The sequence below is a fragment of the Artibeus jamaicensis genome, unplaced genomic scaffold (assembly GCF_021234435.1).
Source record: "Artibeus jamaicensis isolate MK-2021 breed Jamaican fruit bat unplaced genomic scaffold, CSHL_Jam_final contig_797, whole genome shotgun sequence".
Classification (NCBI taxonomy): domain Eukaryota; kingdom Metazoa; phylum Chordata; class Mammalia; order Chiroptera; family Phyllostomidae; genus Artibeus; species Artibeus jamaicensis.
The window spans coordinates 18373426-18394948 of NW_026521977.1; the positions used below are offsets into that span (position 1 = coordinate 18373426).

The window sequence follows — 21523 nt, forward strand, 5'->3', positions numbered from 1 at the left end:
CAGGACAAGCGCGAGGTGACCCGGAAGCGGTTGTCAGGCTCCACAGAGCGTGTCAGCTCCCTTTTCCGGCCAGCGTTGTCGGTGAGTGGAGTGTCTGCCGCATTCGGACCTTCACCATGAGTGTCCCGGCCTTCATCGACATCAGTGAGGAAGATCAGGTGTGCTCCCGGGCCGAGGGGGACGCCAGGGTGGGGTTGAGCGAGCCTTGGGTTGTGAAGGGCCGAGTCGAGGCTGGGCCTGGCGAGAGGAACGCCTCTCTGCGGAGCCGGCTCTGGGACTGATGGCCACAGCTCACTTCGCACGTGGGAGTGGAGAGCCGGGAGGCTGGGGCGCGCCTTTGTGGCCTGGAGTTGCACCAGCCCAGTGGCCGATTGTCCCAGCGCTGGGCCCCAGGCTCCACTCCACTTTCTTGGTCGGCGTCAGTACTTTTTGAGCCTGGAGTTACTTCTGACAGCACAGTACTATCTGACTCACTGGTATCTACTTCCGTCCCCCCAATGCAGCCACATCCGGAGTAGGAGGTGGTAGATATTTAGATGGCGTAAGCAGGCTGAAGAAAAATAATTTTGTACTGAAGATTAAAGTGGTGTTAATGGGACCACAAAGACACAGGTGACCTATTTTGTACATAGACCTACTGTGCAAGCCTGAGAGGTTTGTACCCTGAAAATGAAACGTCAATTCCATCTTCATACTTTGAGGCACACATCTGGTGAGCCGTCCCAACATTTTTAAATGTTCCGTTTGGATGGGGTTTGCACTTTTCCCCCGTAACAAAAGCTAAACTGTAGTTGGTGGGAGTTAAACTAAACATATAATGATCTCTAAGTTAATTTTGCAGACTAAAAGCTGTTCTGTGAAGTCGTGTTGTCATTTTCTAATTTAACTACTATTCCACTAACGTGGAAATTTTGGTTTCCATAAAAGACAGCATTACTGTTCTGACATACTTTAAGAATTGCAGATGTCATTCACCACCCACCCCTTCCACAAGAAATGCAGATAGACCCTCAGCCCTGAAGGGCAAAGTAAAGAATTGAAATGAAAAAAAAATTTTAAAAATCAGTCTGGAGAAGAAGTTGAACAGTTAGATGTTAACAACAAGGGAAAAAAAGGATGTCTTATTCGTCATGGAATCATGTCGTCAACAGTTGACTATGAGGTTACTGAAAAGTATTTTTTTAACATGGAAAAATATTTGTAAATGCAGCAATTTATAAATCATATTTTAGTTTAAAGTGTCATTTCCAGTTAGGTTATGCTGCTGCTGTTGTGATATATCTTTTCACACTACACATTCCTTTCAGGTAAATAGGTGATTGCTTTCAGGAATTTAACTTTGATTAAATTCTCTGCTTAATTATAGTTGATAAATGGAGTTGAGAATCCTTGTTTCTTTCCTCTGTTTGTACCCCTCCACAACCACAACTTGTGACCAGTGACCATGGCAGATTAAAAACAATAAACTGTTGAATAGTTATTAGAGAAAGTTCACTTTGTGTCTATAAAGCAGAAACTGAACAAGTGCCTTTTTTTTTTTGACAGTGTTATGGGTGTTTTTATAGAGAAGTATACTTCCCAGTGATATTTTTATGCTCTCTGGTAGGGTGACAGTTGTTTTATGAAGTCTTGTTTTACTACCAGCTCATGTGAAGTTACTATGTGCTTAGCTGAAAGGATAGTACCATCAGATCTACAGACTTAATATGCTTTTCTTAGGTAGCCAAAACATTTGTGGGTTTAGAAAATGTGATACCCAGGCATTTACTAATGGTATCCTCACCTCTCCCTGTTTTACTTCTTCATTTTATTATCTTAAATACCATTTACATTGGTTTTTGGTTGCCATACATACCAATCTCTAAAAGGAGGAAGTTGTTAAATGCCACATACACACATTACAGTAGAAAATGTCTAAATACTGGATACAGTCCTGTAGATATACTTTTATAGGCCCAAAGGTGCTTTTTGATCCAGATAGGCATTTTGCATTTTAAAAGACTATTTACATAATAAATCCAATTTGAGACAAATAGTTTATTCAAATAAACATTCAGAGGCATCATCTTCATCTTTTTATCTTTGTTTCCCAAAATGCTCATCTCGGGTTCTCAAACATTTAATATACCTTTTGCCAAGGTAATGTGTGTAACTTTAAAATAGCTGTGTTATGTACACCTGAGAGCAATGAAGTTTCATTTCTTTAAAACATTGAATTTACCAAGTCAGATATCATGCCCTGCACTGCCCCCCTCCCCCACAAAGGCTTTGAGTTATAGTAGAAAGATTGGTGCTGTATAATGGAGTTCGGGCAGGATGTAGGCGATATGAAAGAGATTCTGCAGGTGACCCTAGTGGATCTGTGTGGTCTCGGGGTTTGTAGAGGGCACACTGTAGGGCTGTGATGATGGGTAAGATAAAGTCATTGTTCAGTGCGGCATTTATATTGAATTTTTTCAGAAGTAGGACAGGATGGTTCGAGAGCATGTATTTTGTTATTCGTGGTCAGTTTTATAGATAACACAGCAATGCTGTTTAATTCGCCAGGCTGCAGAGCTTCGAGCTTATCTGAAGTCTAAAGGAGCTGAAATTTCAGAAGAGAACTCAGAAGGGGGACTTCATATAGATCTAGCTCAGATTATTGAAGCCTGTGATGTATGTCTGAAGGAAGATGATAAAGGTTTGTATTTTTTGTAATATTTCTAATAATGAAGAACCTACTTTTTAATTTTCTTGTGAATTTGTTTTGTTTCAGACCTTAGAACTTTTAGGCACTGTTTCTAATCTTTGCACATACTTTCAGTTTATTCTAATCCGTTATAACTACGAAGTAAGCCCATTTTGAGGAAACAACTTTTTTACATCAGGAATGACTTCTGAGTGTCACTGCACCCACTAAATACTGGATTGAACATAGATTGAACATAGAAAAAGAAGCACTTCTTTTTCATAAGGTTTAGATTAATAGCAAGTGGAGTATAATAAATCTAAAAGCCATTTATTTAGCTGATGCCCTATTTATTGAAATAAAATGGGAAATTTTGAAAATTGGAAGTCTTGGAATCTCTATTTAAGGTTTGAGATCAAACTTGGTATATGACTAGCAGCATACACTCAAAAACTAGTGACCCAACCAGAAGGTAGACAGCTTTCATTTCTAAATAATTTTTCTGTTTGTATGTACAAAGTTTGCTTCCATTGGGAAAACATCCTAGCCTAAGACCTAACCAGTAACTTCCACAGGATTGAATTATATCTTGCCAGTAAAAAATTGAAACTCTATATAGACATGTAAATCAGTTTTCTGTTTTACTGATTGAAAACCAAATATTAGGTAATGATTTCTTTCTTTAATAAAACATACAAATTGTTTTCTGAATGTTAGCTCTACAACAGAGCTAGTTTAGGTTGAATTCATATATATTTTTAGTATAGTGCACACCATTGAAGGAAAAGTGGCCTTCAGAACTGTTTTACAGTAGATTACATCTTTTTAAACTGTCTAATGTTTAATGGTCTTTGAATGCTTGAAGTACATATTTAACTAGATACAGTAAGTATTAAAGTATCACTGTTGTGTTACCCATATACATGTAGATGTTGAAAGCGTGATGAACAGTGTGGTGTCCCTCCTATTGATCCTGGAGCCAGAAAAGCAGGAAGCTCTGATTGAAAACCTCTGTGAAAAGCTGGTCAAATTTCGGGAAGGTGAACGCCCATCTCTGAGACTGCAGTTGTAAGTTAAGAAATGAAAGAGACTCAGTTTTTCTAGGGACTCTGCATTTGATGGTTAAAAGCAAGAATTCTGGAACTTGACTGTCAGCTATGGCTTTTATTAGCTGCATGACTTTGGACGAGTCATTTAACCTTTCTGTGTGACTCCCTACCCCCGCCCTTTCCCTCCTTATGTGACGTTATAAACAGTATCTGTCTTGGGTTTGTTAGACCAGATAATCACCATAGTTACTGATCTCAAACTTTTTTAAATAACTTTTTAACCAGGCTAAGCAACCTTTTCCATGGGATGGACAAGAATACTCCAGTAAGATACACAGTATATTGCAGCCTCATTAAAGTGGCAGCATCTTGTGGGGCCATCCAGTATATTCCAACTGAGCTGGATCAGGTGAGTTATGTGGAATACTTGTTCTGCTTTTCTTTTCTTTTTTAAAGATTTTATTCATTTTATTTTTAGAGAGGGGAAGGGGGGGAAGAGAAACATCAATGTGTGGTTGCCTCTTGAGCACCCCTACTGGGGACCTGGCCTGCAACCCAGGCATATGCCCCAACTGGGAATTGAACCAGCGACCCTTTGGTTCACAGGCTGGTGATCAATCCACTGAGCCACACCAGCCAGGGCACTTGTTCTGCTTTTAAGAAGTGTAGTTTTACATTATAACTAAAATAAGTAGCAAATGTGTTAAGCTGTATCACTAAATTTTCTCCTTTTGTCAATCTCATCATAGGTTAGAAAATGGATTTCTGACTGGAACCTCACCACTGAAAAAAAACACACCCTTTTAAGACTACTTTATGAGGCACTTGTGGATTGTAAGAAAAGGTATTCAGAATTAATGTCTTAAATTAAAACTTAAGAGGCAAAATGAGTAGCTGATGGCTGATTTTTAAAGATAGATAGGGAAAGTGATTCTTGCTCTACTTGGTTCTCCATGAGTTGCTATTAATCTATTTCTGTAAATTTCACATACTAAAGATAACTGCAAATTTTAAAATACTATTTCCCTATCTTTTAACTTAAAAAGCAAAACTTGCTTTTGTTATAAAAATGGTACATCTATTAATCCCAAAGCTGTCTATAGTACCAGATAAGTTTATTTAATGGTGCTTTAATGTCTTAGTATAGAATAGTGTTGTTGCTTTTGTTTAATAGAAGTGAGGGTCTAGCAGTTTCCACAAAGTCTCATATGAACAATGCCCCAGTTGAAACTTTGCAATCGACTGTACAGCATGAGTATCTGTTGAGTTTCTAGGGCTTGTGTCCAGCCCAGCAAGCTTCTTTCCAAAATATTATTCTTCTATATACACACTGTTCGGTATAGTTTTATTGCACAATTTTTATACTGGTTTTCAGTGCTTAGGTGTTGAATATGTTAGGATCAACAAGATTACTATGTTTCTATTGCGTTGAATGTAATTTTTTTTTGCAGACTATGTAAATATAACAATGCAGCAAGGAAATTATATTTTTGCTTTGAAAGTTGGACTGTTTATTATAAAAGATAAGCAGGGGTCTTGCATTAATAGCCTATTTCTTTCTGAAGTAGTACTTACTATTATATGCCAACACACTGGCAGCATTCCATCCAGTTGTCAATAAAGTAATAAGATTTGGTAGTTAATAACAGGCCATTTCAAATGCGCGGGGGGTGGGGCGTGCAGGGAGCATAAAAAGAGTTGGAGAAATAATCCATATTTTAATCCACACTTAAACTATATAGGCTGCAGCATCAGACTACTGGCATGCAGATGTTGGTTTTTCTACTTGTATGACCTTAGATAAGTTATTTACCGTCTGTATACCTCCCGTTTCCAACTTCGAAGTAGAAACACTAGTACTTAGTTCCAAGGGTTGTCAAAAAGATTAAAGATATTATACACAAAACAGTGGCTTAATTATTGAGAAATCACTTAGTAAATGTTGAATATTACTCCTGTCACTATCCTTTTCATTTTTTTCACACTTTAAAAGATGACTATTGTTTCCCTCTTGCCTGGCACTTACCACAGATGATTACTACTCATTGGGTGATTTCTCTTATTGCTTGCTGTTTACCAGGTCCTCGGTCTGTTATATGTCCTAAGGAAGTAATGTTCTAAAGAATTCCAAAGCTAATTCTCAGAGAAACTGAGATAGGACATGAATACCCATCTTTGCTCTACCAGACACATCCTAATGTTAACATTAGAAATTTATCTGCTGTATTTGTCATAGATGATCATTATTCCTTATTTTAAAAAATATTTTATTAGATTTATTGGCATCACATTGGTTAGTTAATAACCTATAGTTTTAGGTATACAACTTATAATACAACATCTGTATTCTTTGTTACTGCTCACCACTCAAAGTCTAGTCCCTTTCTATCACTATGTATTTGACCTCCTCTGCCCTCTTCTCCCTCCCCAGCCCCTTTCCCGTTTGGTAACCACCATTTTGTTGTCTGTACCTGACTTTGTTTTTTGTTTATTTGTATTACTTGTTCATTTGTTGCTTGTTCTTTTATATCCCACATAAAAGTGAAAATATGGTTCTTGTCTTTTTCTGTTTATTTCACTTAGCATAATACTCTTAAAAGCCACCTACGTTGTTGAAAATGACAATATTTCTTTTTTATGGCTGAGTAGTATTCCTTTGTGTATATGTACCACGTCTTTATCCAGTCATCTGTCAAAGGACACTTAGGTTGTTTCCATGTCTTGGCTATTGTGAATAATACTGTAATAAACATAAGGGTATGGATGTGTTTTCAGATTTTTCAGGTAAATACCCAGAAGGGGGATTGCTGGGTCATATGGTAGTTCTATTGTTAATTTGAGGAACCTCCATACTGTTTCCATAGTGGCTGCACCAGTTTACATTCCTACCAGCAGTGGGGGAGATTTCCCTCTTTACATCCTCTCCATCACTTTTCTGTTTTGAGATTTTATTTATTTTTAGAGAGAGGGGAGGAGAAAGGAGGAAGCAAGGAAGAGAAGTATTGTGACAGAGAAATATCGATTGGCTGCCTCTCGTACATGCCCCGACCAGGGACTAAGCCCACACCCAGGCCTGTGCTCTGACCAGGAATTGAATGGGTAGCCTTTGGCTTTGCCAGATGGCACACAAGTAACTGAGCCATACTGGTCAGGGCACTTATATTTTGTTTCATTGATAATAGCCATTCTCACAGGTGTGAGGTATTATCTCATGTGGTTTAGATGTGCATTTTCATTATAACTAGTGATTATATTCAGTACTTTAATTTATTGAGTTACTGGGTGTCAGCATTCTGGTTTCTTCCTTTTGCCTGTGACTTTTCAGTTTTCTCAGCACCATTTATTGATGAGACTTTCCTTTCTCCGTCGGATGTGTTTGGCCTCTCTGTCAAAACTTAGATAGGTATGGGTTTATTTGTGGACTCTGAATTCTGTTCCATTAGTCTGTGTGTCTGTTTTTATGCCGATACCTTATTGTTTTGATTATTATAATTTTGTATGTAGTTTGAAGTCTGACTTTGTTCTTTTGTCTGAGTTGCTTTGGCTATTCAGGGTCTTTGATGGGATTTTGCCTTAAATTTGTGTATTGCATTAGTTAATTAGTTAACAATTTTAATAGTGTTAATCTTTCCAATCCATAAATACAGAATATCTTTCCATTTTTTTGTATATTCAGTTTCTTTCAAAAGTGTCTTACAGTTTTCATCTTATAGATCCTTCACTTTCTTTGTTAAGTTTATTCCTAGGTATTTTATTCTTTTTGTTGAAATTGTAAATGGGATTGTTTTACTCCTTTCTTTTTCTGCTATTTCACTATTAGTATATATGAATACAATGGATTTTTATATACTGATTTTGTATCCTGCAACTTTACTATTTTTGCTCATTGTTTCTGATAGTCTTTTGTTGGATTCATTTCTGTACATAGAATCATGTTGTCTGCAAACAGTGACAGTTTTACTTCAGCCCCAATTGGGATGCCTTTTATTTCTTGCCTGAATGTTCTGACTAGGACTTCTCCTGTGCTATCAATATATTGAGTAACAATGGTGAGAGTGGGCATCTTTGTCCAGTACCTAATTTAGAGGAAAAGGTTTTAGTGTTTAACCATTGATATATTAGTTGAGGGTTTGTCATATATGGCCTTTATTATGTTGAGTACTTTCCTTCTATATCCATTTGATTGTTGTAATCATAAATATATGTTCTGTCTTGTCAGATGCTTTTTCTGCATCTATTGCTATAATCATGACTTTTATCTTTTTGTTGTTGTTGTTGATATGGTGCAACGCATTAGTTGATTTGCATGTATGTTCAACCATCTTCTACATTCCTGGAATGAACCCCACTTGATCAAGATGTATGATCCTTTTCATGTATTGTATTCAGTTTGCTAGCATTTTGTTTAGGATTTTTGCACCTGTGTCCACCAGAGATAGTGGCCTGTAATTTATTGTCATTATTGCTGTTGTTGGATTGTCCCTGCTTGGTTTTGGTGTCAGGGTAGTGTTGGCCTCATAAAATGAGTTAGGGGGTATTTTTTCCTCTTTGATTTTTTGGAAACATTTGAGAAAGATAGATACTATATCATCTTAGAATGTTAGGAAGGATTTATCAATGAAGCCATTTGGTCCTGGACTTTTGATTTTTAGGAGGTTTTTGATTACTGTTTCAATTTCCTTACTAGTGATCAATCTATTGAGGTTTTCCAGTTCTTCATCATTCGTTTTGGAAGGTTACATATTTCTAAGAATTTGTCCATTTCTTCTAGGTTATCAAATTTGGTGGCGTATAGCCGTTCATAGTATATGTTGTTGTATAATCCTGTGGTGTCCATTGTAAGGGTCTTTCATTTCTGACTTTGATCTTTTCTCTTTTTTCCTTAGTGAGTCTAGCCAGAGGTTTGTCAGTGTTACATATATCTTTTCAGAGAACTAGCTCTTTGTTTTATTAGTTTTTTTCCAATTGTCTTTTTGTTTTCTGTTTCATTTATTTCCACTCTAATTTTTATTTCCTTCCTTCTGCTAATATTGGTCTTTGTTTGTCCTTATTTTCTGGTTCTTTAAGGTGTAATGTTAGATTGAGGTTTTTTTCTTGTTTCTTGAGTTAGGCACATAATGCTATAAACTTACCTCTTGGTACCACTTTTGTTGCATCCTAGAATTTTGATTTTTGGTATTTTCATTTATCACAATGTATCTTTTCATGTCTTTGTTTATTTGTTCTTTGACCCAGTAGTTGTTCAGTAGCATGTTTAATCTTCACATATTAGTGGGTTTTGTAGCTCTCTAGTAGTTAATTCCAGTTTCACCATATATTGACATGGTGTGAAACTGTGCTTGTTTTGATTTGTCTTTTTAAGTTTATTGAGACTAGTTTTGTGTTCCAACATATGAACAATCCTTGAGAATGTTTTGTGTGCACTTGAGAAGAAAGTATAGTCTGTCATTAAGGAATGTAAGGTCTATGAATATTAATCATGTCCATTTGATGAAATGTGCCATATAAGGGCTTAGTGACTTTTTGTTTGGATGATTGCTGTCAGTGGGGTCCTCTGCAATAATATTTTTGTCACTTTCCCCTTTAGCTTTCTAAGTCTTTATATATTTTGGTGCTCCCAGATTGGGGGCACACATATTAATAACATTGTATTTTCTTGGTGAATCATCTCCATTACAATGATAAAATGTCAGTCTTTGTCTCTTGTTACCTTTTTATCTTGAAACCTGTGTTTTGTTGATACAAGTAAGGCTACATCTGCTTTTCTCTTGGTTGACATTTGGTTGGAGTATCATCTTCCACCACTTTGTTTTCGCCTTTGTAGCTGAGATGGGCCTCCTGAAGGCAACATGCAGTTTGTTCCTATTTCTTAATGCATCCCACCACTCTGCCTTTGGTGAATTCAGTCCATTTACATTTAGGGTGATTATTGATACATGAGGACTTCTTACAGCCATTTAATCTTTTCTGTTAGCTCTGTGTCTTGTTTCTTGTCCCTTGTGTTTCTGTCTGTTTTAGTTTACTTTATCATTTTCCTCCTTTTTTCAAAAATGCTATATGTCTTAGCTCTGTTATTTGTGCGTGTGTGCTACTACCACTAGATTTGTGTACTAAAATGTTTCATGCATACAGTAGTCTACGTCTGATTGCATTTTATCTTCACTTACCTTTTCCATTTTTGTTGTCACAAATTATCCCTTATGCTGTTCATTTCCAGGTTGCAATAGTTACATCTTTTTTTCCCCTTTAACCTTTATGTTATAATTCGTTGATCCCCTATCAAGAAATAGGGATGCAATATCCTGCTCTGTTATCTTACTCAAAGTTTGTATATTTTGTCATTTCATTTCAGGTAGAAGAGCTCCTTTCAACATTCTTATAATGCGGGTCTTAGGGTAAATTCCTTTAACTTTTATTTGCCTGAGAAAAGTGTTGATTTCCTTCATATCTAAAGGATAACTTTGCTGCATCTAGACAGATGGTTTTTCTCTTTTACTATTTTGAATATCTCATTTCACTCTCTCCTAGCTTGTAAGATTTCTACTGAAAAATCTGATCATGATCTAATGGGGTTTTCTTTGTAGGATACGATCTTTCTCCCCCTGGCTGTCTTGAGAGGATTTTGTCATTAACTTTTCACAGTTTTAATGTAATATGTCTTAGAAAAGGTCCATTTGCATTAAAATAATTAGGTATTGTTACCTTTTTAAATTTGAGAGTACACCTCTTTCCATAGGTTTGGAAAGTTCTCATGGATTATTTGTTTGAATAGGCTTTCTGTTTCCTTGTCCCTCTCTTCTTCTGATACTACCCATCATTCTTATGTTGCTCTTTGTAATGGAGTCAGATAGTTCTTGTAGAGTTTTTTTTTCATTTTTTTAAACTCTTAGTTCTTGCTCTTCTTCCATTTGAGTCATTTCTATATTTTCTTCAAGCTCACCAGTTTTCTCTTCCATCTGGTCTGCTCTGTTTCTGCTATTCTCTGTTTATTCTTAATATTATTTGTTGCGTTATTCAGCTCCAGAATGTTCTTTTATAGTTTCACTCTTTTCAGAATACCATTTTTGCTTGTTGATTTTATTACTGATTCCACTGAACTGCCTTGCCAAGTTTTCTTGCATCTTGTTGAGTTTCTTCACAACTACAATCTTGAATTCTCTGTCATTTAAATTAATTATAGTCTTTCAAGCGTTTGAGTTTGGTTTCTGGAGACTTCGTTTTCTTTCCAAGCTACCTTATTTCCTTGGTTATTCATGGCACTTGGTGGGTTATTTCTCTGCCTGGGCATTTGAGGTGCTAAACTCTTCTTTTTAAGTATTGTTTTGCTCCTAATAATTCAGCAGGTTGGTAAGTATTGGCCTTTCATTTGTTTTCCAGTAGATGGTGCTATAGCACCAGTTTTTGTTTTCTCTTACTTGCCCTACTGGCACCTCTAGGATCTGGGTGAGAAGGTGTTGCCTTGGTTGTGGAAAATGTCCCTTTATGTCGAGGTCACCTCAGTCTCAGGGCACCACCCTAGTGGTAGGTGTGGTGGGCAGTGGGGCTTCAGGCCTGCAAGTTCTCAGAGACTTGAGTAATTGCAGCAAAGATCATAAGGCCAGTAAAGCCTAAACTATTTACTGTGTCTTGTGCCCTTCCCAGAAAGTTTACCTGCCAGTGGCCTAGGCTTCCACTCAACTTGGTTTCTCTGTCTGAAATACTCCCACGTTTAGGTTAGGTGCCCTCTTTGTACAGTACCCTCTCCCTTTATCATGGCACCTAATACCCTTTGTTGAAAACTAGGAGCCTTGTCTGTCAACCAGTGTATTTCCAAGGTGTCCGGCATATCATGGCCTAAATGGATGAATGTGCCCATACTTAGGGAACTAGAAGAGGTTGGTTATTTAAATGCTGTATTACTGTAATACTAATGTAAATTTAAGACAGTTTTTGCTTAAGTACACAGAAAATGGGTTTTTTTCCTGTCTCTAAATAGAATTCTGAAATTCGCTTTGCCCGTTTAGTAAGAATGCTTACATTTATGGGTGCTGCTTCATGATTTTTATACATATTGGTGGTTGATGAGTACAAACTGTAATGCATTTTCTTAAACCCTAGAGATGTATCATGTACACGTAAACATGTATTTCTTGAGCCCTGTAAAGTATATGTCAAATACATATACTTTACTTTTAATGGGCTATTTTATCTCATCTTTGTGAATTCAGACTTCTTAAGCTGTTAAATTGTACCTGAGTGTACTGTGGCTGCTAAAACTGAAGAGTGTGCCTGCACTTACAGTGTGGCACAAGGACTCCTGAGTAAAACACAGTTTTTCTTAAATTTTTTCTTTGAATTCTACCAGTTATATAACTACATTTAAAATGCTGGTTACCACCTAACCACTCCTACAATTATGTAGTTTAATAAACCTTAGTTAGTTTTGTGGGAGGTTTTAGAATATCATTTACCTTTTAAAAATAAATCATGGCCCTACCTGGTGTGATCAGTTGATTGAAGTGTCATATCATAGACCAAAAGGTGGTAAGTTAGATTCTGGGTCAGGGCACATGCCTGGTTGTGGGTGCACAGTTCCTGGCTGAAGCACCTGCAAGACGCAGCCAATTAATGTTTCTCTCCTGGCCCCTCTCCCATTCTCTCTGGAATAAGTTAAATAAACCAAACAGCTCTTGCTGATTTTTATCCAGGTTGAATCCAGATGTGGGCAAGCAAAAGTGTTTGACAGAATGAAGAAAGAAAAAAACCCTATTCTACTTAGCAAACCTTTATATGACTGGCTAAAGATTCATTAGTCTATGAGAAGAAATGAAGGGTGAAGATAAACATTTTCTAAGTCAAAATTGATCATCTGCATAATTTCGAGGATGTTTTGATTGGAAGGATGTATTTAGTAGAGGTATTTAAATGGCTAGTGTAGTTCAACTTTGGCCATACTGTCCTAACAATTTCAGTTATTTTATATCCTTTAAATTTAAGTTCACGAGTTTTTCTTCAAGGAGAAAGTGACACTTGACCTGCTCATTTTACATAAAGTACCCCTTCTTTTCTGTCTCTGTCTATTAATTGCCATTTATTTCCTATGTGGTATGCACTTGTATGTTTCTTTAGTTGTCTATCTTTCGTACTAGAAGGAAAGTTCCATGATGTTTCCCACAGAGAGGGACCTTATCTCTCTTAGTGACCATTGTGTGTACCATCAGCACAGTACTTGGCATAATAAATATTTTTGAATGAATGGGTGACAATGATGATAGAAATTTTTAAAGCAGTATTTTTTCTTTAGTGATGCTGCTTCAAAAGTCATGGTCGAATTGCTAGGAAGTTACACGGAGGACAATGCTTCCCAAGCTCGAGTTGATGCCCACAGGTAATGTTTAACATGTTGTTCTAATGACAGTTAGCAGCAGCTTAGAGCTGGCTGCAGTATTCAGTCATTTAACTGAAGTCATGTCTGCATCCAGCCGTGAGCCAAAGCCTTTGATACTTTGTGCACATTGGTGATTCTAATAGCAGTACTAAAATTCAAGATTTGGTATTGAAAGAACCATATGTTATATGTGAATAGCCACATGGTGTTTGCTGTTTGGGTATTGCTGGTATGGGCTGCAAATCCCAACCTGAAAAACAGAATCTAATTTTAGGTCTTAAAATTAAGGTGTGTAGATGAGGAAAAGTTGTTGGCTTGCTAAAAACAAATCATGATACCTTACGGCGTTCTCCTTCACAAGGAGGTCACAAGGACCTGCACATGATAGGTGTTGGCTGAAAGGGTAGTTAATAGAAAAGATCTTTGAGGTCAGACTGCCTGCATTCAAATAATCCAGCGCTTAATTTGCCCTTACTGGGCTAGTTCTCTGAGCCTGTTTGGTCATCCATAAAATGGGCACGAAGACTATAGGTCTCACAGGATATTGTGAGGATTAAACAAGTTAATGCACATAAAGCACCTACTTTACTGTCTGGCATATAACAAGGTGCAACAACCGTTTTATTTATTCTTTGATTACTTTATGGTACTTTCCAGCTATGTTTTTGTCTACAACTATTTTATTATTTTGTTAAGTCAGATATACGTGATAGATTTATTGGCCTATTTTAACCCCAGTCTTCCAGCTTTTCTTACACTGTGTATATTGAACTCTTAAATATTTTACTGAAATAAATGTATTGCATTCTGCAAATTCAGTGAAACATACCTGAATTTCAAGACTCTTGAGCTTGGATTTTTTGTTTTCTAATTAAGGTGTATTGTACGAGCATTGAAAGATCCAAATGCATTTCTTTTTGACCATCTTCTTACTTTAAAACCAGTCAAGTTTTTGGAAGGAGAGCTTATTCATGATGTAAGTAGTTTATCTTTAATGTGAAAAATGTTCTCTATTCCTAAATTTAACCTACTAAAGCAGAACTCTTTCTTTGGATGAATGAACTCCTTTACTTTGTATTAATGAACATAACTATTAGATGTGGAAAGAGAACTACTGATTTTTATATCAGGAACAGACTGAAACTTAGGACCAGCTTTTCTCTAACCACTAAACACTATTCTGTTCTTTCACCTTTTCCCTCACCTCCTCACTTGCCTGGCCATTATGAACTTAGATAATACAGATTTCTTTTTAGTATATAATGTCCCCAGTTAAGAAGACATTTAAAAACCTGGTATTTAAAAACATATTAACACCCTTTTCAAGTGCAAGTATAAACATGTTTTGGGTTATTTTTCCCATTTGTGTTATGCCATTACCACTATCTTTAGAGCTCACTGTATGAGAGGGGGCCCAAAAAAGTGGAATTTACTTATAGAAAATTGTGTATTCTTACGTGTTTAAACTTCAGTCACCTTCAAAGCACTCTTTGATACAATACACCTATTGAGATGGTTTTCCCACTGCTCAAAACAGTTTTTGAATTTGTCAATTTTGATTCCTTTTACTGCTTCTGCCATTTTTGTTTCACCTCTTCCACATTGGCTTTTTTTTTTTAACCTGGGGAACAAAAAAAGTCTCGCAGAGCGAGATTGGGTGAATAGGAGGGTGGCATGGAGGTGTCCCGCTATTTTTCACAAAAAAAAACCTGCTTAGCACTCAGTGCCATGTGGACACGTGTGTTGAGTCTTCAAGAAAAATTCACTGAAGGTGAACACAACCTCTCAATGCCAATTGGTACATTGATACAGATGGGATCCTAGGATGCTCACCTAGCAGAGGAAGCCTGTACTATAGGGGGCCCGCCCTCCAGAAGATAATTCAGGAATGGGGGGTGGTTCGGGTCCCCCCCTCATATTTACTGAATCTTTCATATGAGTGTTACTAAGCAAATGGTTTAGATGGTAATTTGATTAGATTGAAATCTAGCACTGAAATAGAGTTATTGCTGGGAGTCAGTGTCTTAAAAATATCTTGAGTTATAAACCATAATTCTATATTGAATATTATATCTTTTTGTCTCTATCTATATAGCTTTTAACCATATTTGTGAGTGCTAAATTGGCATCATATGTCAAGTTTTATCAGAATAATAAAGACTTCATAGATTCACTTGGTAAGTTTTGGGGTTTATTCTTGGGAGGGGTGGAGAGAGATGGGAATGTGCTATTTTAGAACTGTTTGTACTGTGCGGTCCAGCAATATGGCCATGGCCTAATGTGTAGATTACCCTAGCCAGTGGTGTAGGAGGGAGAGCAACAAACATGGGTTGGCAGTTTAAAAGGTTACTCAGACTTCATTGGGAATCAGAAACCAAAAAGGGATAGGTGGTAGTATTTGTGATAGAAAGGGCATGAAATGAGGAGTCAGAAAACCCAGGCATTTTTTTCTTCTCCATAAGAACTTGTTGGATTTTAGGCCCTTCCACCTCTGCTATACGATGATTCTCAGAGGTAAAGGTCTGGTAAGAGCAGTTCTTTGGAGATTTGGTATTAATAGTCCCATTGATGTTTTTAAAACTTTGGAATGGGAGATGTAGCAGAAAAGTAACTTAAAGGACCACCATTAACTTTGATCATAATTTTAAAAGTACTCATTTTAAGAGCTGACAAAATACGATGAAAGGAACTTTATTATTGTTTAAAGTAAAATTGTTTCTTTGTAAAGAAACAATTACTCCTTATTCATATGCATGGTGATTTATATTGTTGGTGCTTTTTTAAAAAAGCTAGTCACATAATGGTAACAAATCGTTGTTTCCCCCTCTAATATAGTATTTTGTTTGGTGCATACCCCAAACCCCAAATTATAGAAAATATAGTATTGCTTAGTAGATCAACGTGAAGTCGTAGATGGAATAAAAATGGAGTTGTAGTGATTTTACATGATAGGAGAAACTTTCCCAACTACAGTTTGTTGAAGACAGCAAAGTAAGTCTTAGCTTTGTGATTTTGCCTTTGAGTTTATTTCTAGAACATCAGAGCTCAGTAAATGTTTGCCAAATTGAATCTTATTCTCATTGAGCAAATTCCGTATGTATTCAGTATTTTCCTCCTAGAGCATGTCTTTAACATTTGAGATTGAAGACAACTCTGAAACTAAGGTGCTTTGTTTTCCTACTAGGCAATAATCAAAATACATTATATATTTTTCACATTAAAACTGAATCGTTATTCTTCCTGGTTGTTTGAAACATAAAGAATACATTTATAATCTACTTTGATTATACTGTTCTCAGTGTAGTAATCATTAATTCCTCTTGCCTGTAAACTTTGTACAGCCATTGGAATTTAGCAAGATTGAATTATTCTTAACATAATAAGGCATTTGGAATACACCAAGATAAAGCAGATGCAAGTGTTTGTGTAGAATGCTTTGCCAGGTGCACTAGACCCAGAAAACCACATTCTGTCCCAGTTAATTTGTTTTGTGGCATGAAGCTATGTGATGGAATGTTAATGTCAGCAACCTCTTTATTTACTCACCAAGGAAAAAGGAGTAGTAATTAACACTTTGACACTCCCCCATTGATGTGTAATTGACTGTTTCAAAGGAGCACTGGTTCATAAGCTATTGCATGCATTAAAATTACGTTTCCTATATTGCCGCATTTTAAGGCAGGGGTCAGTGACAATGCAGAAATTGCTCAATGATGCACATTTTTTTATTACTGCATTACGGTTTTGACATATTAGTAATGAATAAATGTTTCCATAAAATTAGATTTTTTTATAACTTTAAAATTGAAATATGGCACAGAACACCGTGACTTCCTCTTTGAAGGTAATGTTCTACTTCCTTGAAATAAAGCACAGCTTTTTAAAGTCTTTAACTCATACTTCACTGGCTTAATAGCTTGATTTGAGAGCAAGAGTCCGAAAGGCTTTAAGTTTGTGATTTGTTTTGAAGTAGTGACTTTAAACCAGTTTGAAATGTTTTTAAACACAGGTTCCCGTGTATGATAGATAATGGTTTTACAGAATTTATTCTAGAAATAATTTTAAGCTTGTAACTGCACAATGAGTAGCAGTAAAATAAATTTTATTTCAAGAGTATTTTCATTATACCTTAGAAATCTGAGAAGTTTCTATCACTTTGACACATGAAAAGGGAATTATATATGCCCAGAGAACTGGGAATATTAAGGAATTTGCTTATATTTGCACATACTAAGAAAAATCTCAGTATTTGTTCTCTGTAACAGGAAAAACATTTTTAATTTATTGTGCCATCTGGAAATCAAGTTCTGTTTTGGCTTTTGTTTCTTGAACATCTGCGCAAATTAGCTATCTTTTATTCGAAATCTGTAAAAGATGCTTTGAGGAAAACATCTTACTGAATGTGTATACATTTAGTTGTAGATATATTATTAGACCTTCATTCATTAAGGCTTAAAGTCTCGTCACAAATGTTAGGATTCCACAGGTGGCAAGTTTATCAGAATACTTCGTGTTATTAGCACTGACAAATTGGGCCAACTGTAGCATTATCCTCTGTCATCTGAATTGCCCTAACATGTCCACATACAATGCAGTGTTATCGAGTTGCTACATTCTTGCTTCAGAAAGTTAATCAGCATCTAATTTTCATTTGTTAATTAGCATTAATGTGCACTAATTAATTTCTCCATGCTTGTACATTTCCATTAAACCTGATTAGCAATACTTACTTGGGTAACTCATTCATTTGAGTTATGATGATGGTGTTTTTGTTGAATCTGGGCCAAATAGAAAGCCTGCATCATAATTGTAGCTAATTAACAGACTATTATGTACTATATTAATGGACTTCCCCCAGTCATCTGAAAATATATGAATGTTGCATATTTCAAATTTATGGAGTGTTTAGGGAGAACTTTTTTAACAATACAAACTTGAGGCTCTTAATTATTACAGGGTAATTGATCATTTGCTGAGTTTACAAAATTTAAAAATTCAGAAAAGTATGATATGAAATTCTAGATTAATTTTAGGAACTTGTTTTTATAACTAATAAGTTAGCATATTATATAGTTCAGCTTCTACTTAGGAACAGATAACACTTGGATATTCAAGATTATAAATATTTGTATTTCTAGTCACTTATTTTGATTTTGAGAGTACGTTTATTAAAGCTGGGGACAGTGAAACAAGGAAGGGCCTATGACAGAAGCAGCAGCAGGAGAGCCCAGGTGGGGCTGCTTTGGCTCACTGGGCAGTCAGGGAAAGGGGGGCCTTGGAGACAGGTTCAGGGGGTTAGCCTGGGACAAGCAGGCACTGCCCATTGTTCCCTTGGTTGCAAGTCTCTTGGGGGTCCCCTAGAGTTCAGGAGATGCCTGCCTGTGGGAGAAGGAAAGGGGGAGGGGAAAGGTGCAGGTGTGCTCCCAGTAGGGAGAGCGCACTGGTCACTTATTTTATAAATGAACCTCTTTTCAAGGCCTGGTACTGCCACTTTATGAGTGTCATTTAATTTCTTCACTCCTCAATTTTATTGTTTCTGAAAGTGAAAGGATCAGGACCAAGTAATGTAAGTTTCCCTTTAGGTCTAACAATTGTTTTTTATGTGAATAACTGTAATAGCATGTTGCATTAGAAATTATATGGCAAAAATTTGAATTGTTGATAGTTTTCTACTTATGCCTTTTAAAGAACAAGTATCCCTGTTAATTAGTGTTTTTTTCTACTACTAATCATTTAGACTGTAAATGTTGGGTGATAAACACATCTTACAGTTTGGACTTTTTTATGACTGAATGTGTTTGAAAATATTTTAGAACTCCATGTTTACAGAGATCTATTAGTAAAAATAAGCTTTAATAATTCAGTTAAATAAAAATTTTTCTTATGAAATATATTTTGTATATTTCATTTCCTAAAATAAATAAATATTTTAAAAGTTAAGATATAAAAAACTTTTAGGGCCTAAAAATAACACTTTGTAGCCCATTCTTAACTTTGGATCTATTATCTATGGCACTATAATAATAAAGAACTGTAGTTTTACCCTGGTCAGGTAGCTCAGCTTATTACAGCATTGCCCCAGTGTGCCAAGGTTTTGGGTTCAATCCTGAGTCAGGGCACATACAAGAATGAGTCAATGAATGCATAAGTTAAGTGGAACATCAAATTAGTGTTTCTCTCTTCCTCTCCCCCTTTCCTTCCCTCCCTCCCTAAAATCAATAAATAGAAATTAAATGTAGTTCTAGAAAAATAATTTTAAAACTCTATAATTTAATTATGGGGTCTATTTATGGTTTGAAAAATATAACAAGCTTTGTTGAAATTATGTGAAGTGCTCAAACACAATGACTTCCACAGTTTAACAAGAGTTGTAATTGTGTAGCTCTTTTATTAAGTTGACACTTTAATTAAACTTTGCTCCTATGTTGTTATTCAGGACTATTACATGAACAAAATATGGCAAAAATGAGACTACTTACTTTTATGGGAATGGCAGTGGAAAATAAAGAAATTTCTTTTGATACAATGCAACAGGAACTTCAGATTGGAGCTGATGATGTTGAAGCATTTGTTATTGATGGTAAGGCAATTAGAACATTTTCATTTTTTCCTGTTACTTGTTTTTCACCCCATTGAATATAAGATTTTTAATCTTGAAACTGAGCCTTATGCTAACAAAGCTGGATTCTTTGTAGGTAATGTGTATATTTAGTAGATTAGCAGGTAATTGTAGTAGAGTGCAAATTCAGTGGACATATTAATTGCTGTGTGGTTTCTGGTATTGTATCCCTTGAAGTCTTACACAACAGAGGCCTTTAGGCAGTATACTGATAGTGGTTAAGAGCCTAGATTTTTCCATCAGACCTGGGTTTGAGACTGGGTCTTCCTTCATGAAACATAAATATAGAGGTAATTTGTAGTTGTGAGGGTTAAATGAATTAATACAATACTGGTAAAGCACTTAGCCCAGTGCCTGGCAAATGTTAACTGTTACCAGTTTTTTATGATTGGCCTAGAAACAGGATCTTCTTCCCCAGCGGTTGCGTTAGAAAGTTATAAAAGGTGATGTGTTACTATTAATCAGGATTTTTTTCTGAGCCTTTTAAGTTTGAAAGTTGGTAGGATTGTACAATTAAGATTAATAAAATGAACAGATAAATAAATAAAATAACTGTTGACATGGTTTGTAGTGCTGTAAGTCTTAAACATACCTATAAAGGAGTATCTTGCCCTGGCTGGTGTGGCTTAGTGGATTGAGTGCCAGCCTGCAAACCAAAGGATTGCTGGTTTGATTCCCAGTTGGGACACACGCCTGGGTTTAGTCCAGGTTCCCAGTGAGGGGGCGCATAAGAGGCAACTTACACACTGATGTTTCCCTCTCTTCTTCCCTCCCTTCCCCTCTCTAAAAATAAAATTTTTTTTTAAAGTATCTTATTAGGAAATTAGTCCCTCTCCCCCATGTGTAATGAACGCTGTATGTGATACTTAATAGAGGCTGGCCCAGCAACCACAGGATAAATAAATGGATGGCCTTCCTCTTGGTTGTATCACATCACTATGGTTATTACTAGAATCAAAGAGCCAGTTTCTAAAATAATGTTGGAAAACTGTATAGTTTTGTTATGGCCTACTTGGTCAGTTTCATACTTTAAGCTGGGTTTTGGGGGCTTTTCTTTGGAATTTTCCATGTAACACATCATGTAAAATATCTTTTTTCAGCAGTGAAAACAAAAATGGTCTACTGCAAAATTGATCAGACCCAGAGAAAAGTAATTGTCAGGTAAGACGTTAAATACTCTGCAGCATTTTGTAGAACAGTTTAGTTCTGATTATTTCACTTACATGTTTAGAGAACCAAGGTAGTGTTCTTATCAGTTGACTGTAGTTAAATAGTTGCTATTTATCATAATTTTATTAAAGTTCAGACTGAATGTGATTAGCTTATTTAATGAAAGAGTCCTATTTTCCAGCACATTTCATTTAATGGCTCAGCATTGGCTAGAATACTAATGACTTTTGTGTCTGGTTTATGTAGTTCAGGAAAATGGAAGGTTCAGGATCAGGATGGTAAAGATTTTTTTCCATGTAAGCTTCTAATTTTTTCGTTACAGTCCTAACTTGTCTTTTAGGTATTTTTTAACCTTGCTTTGGACTAGATGCAAGTGTATAGTATTGTGAAAGACTACCAGAGGATAAAAAATGTTCACTAATGACTTTACTTTTTCAATTTTTAGTCATAGCACACATCGGACTTTTGGAAAGCAGCAGTGGCAACAGCTGTATGACACCCTCAATGCCTGGAAACAAAACTTGAACAAAGTGAAAAACAGCCTTCTGAGTCTTTCTGATACCTGAATTTTTATGCTATAATTTTCTTTTGCAGAAAAATATCTAAATGATAGTAAAACGTTGTAAGCTGAAATCCGACTACAGTCTGAA

At 36.1% G+C, this 21523-nt stretch overlaps 1 protein-coding gene across 1 annotated transcript; it reads left to right on the forward strand.

Annotated features, from left to right (window-relative positions):
* The first annotated feature begins 34 nt into the window (after positions 1–34).
* Positions 35–21511, forward strand: EIF3M (eukaryotic translation initiation factor 3 subunit M). The gene is made up of 11 exons (XM_037128263.2): positions 35–158; positions 2548–2680; positions 3598–3736; positions 4003–4126; positions 4467–4561; positions 13001–13084; positions 13961–14060; positions 15180–15261; positions 19521–19664; positions 20804–20864; positions 21319–21511. Exons 1-11 carry the CDS (start codon positions 117–119, stop codon positions 21437–21439), a joined length of 1125 nt encoding a protein of 374 aa, XP_036984158.1. The 5' UTR covers positions 35–116; the 3' UTR covers positions 21440–21511.
* The last annotated feature ends 12 nt before the right edge of the window (positions 21512–21523 follow it).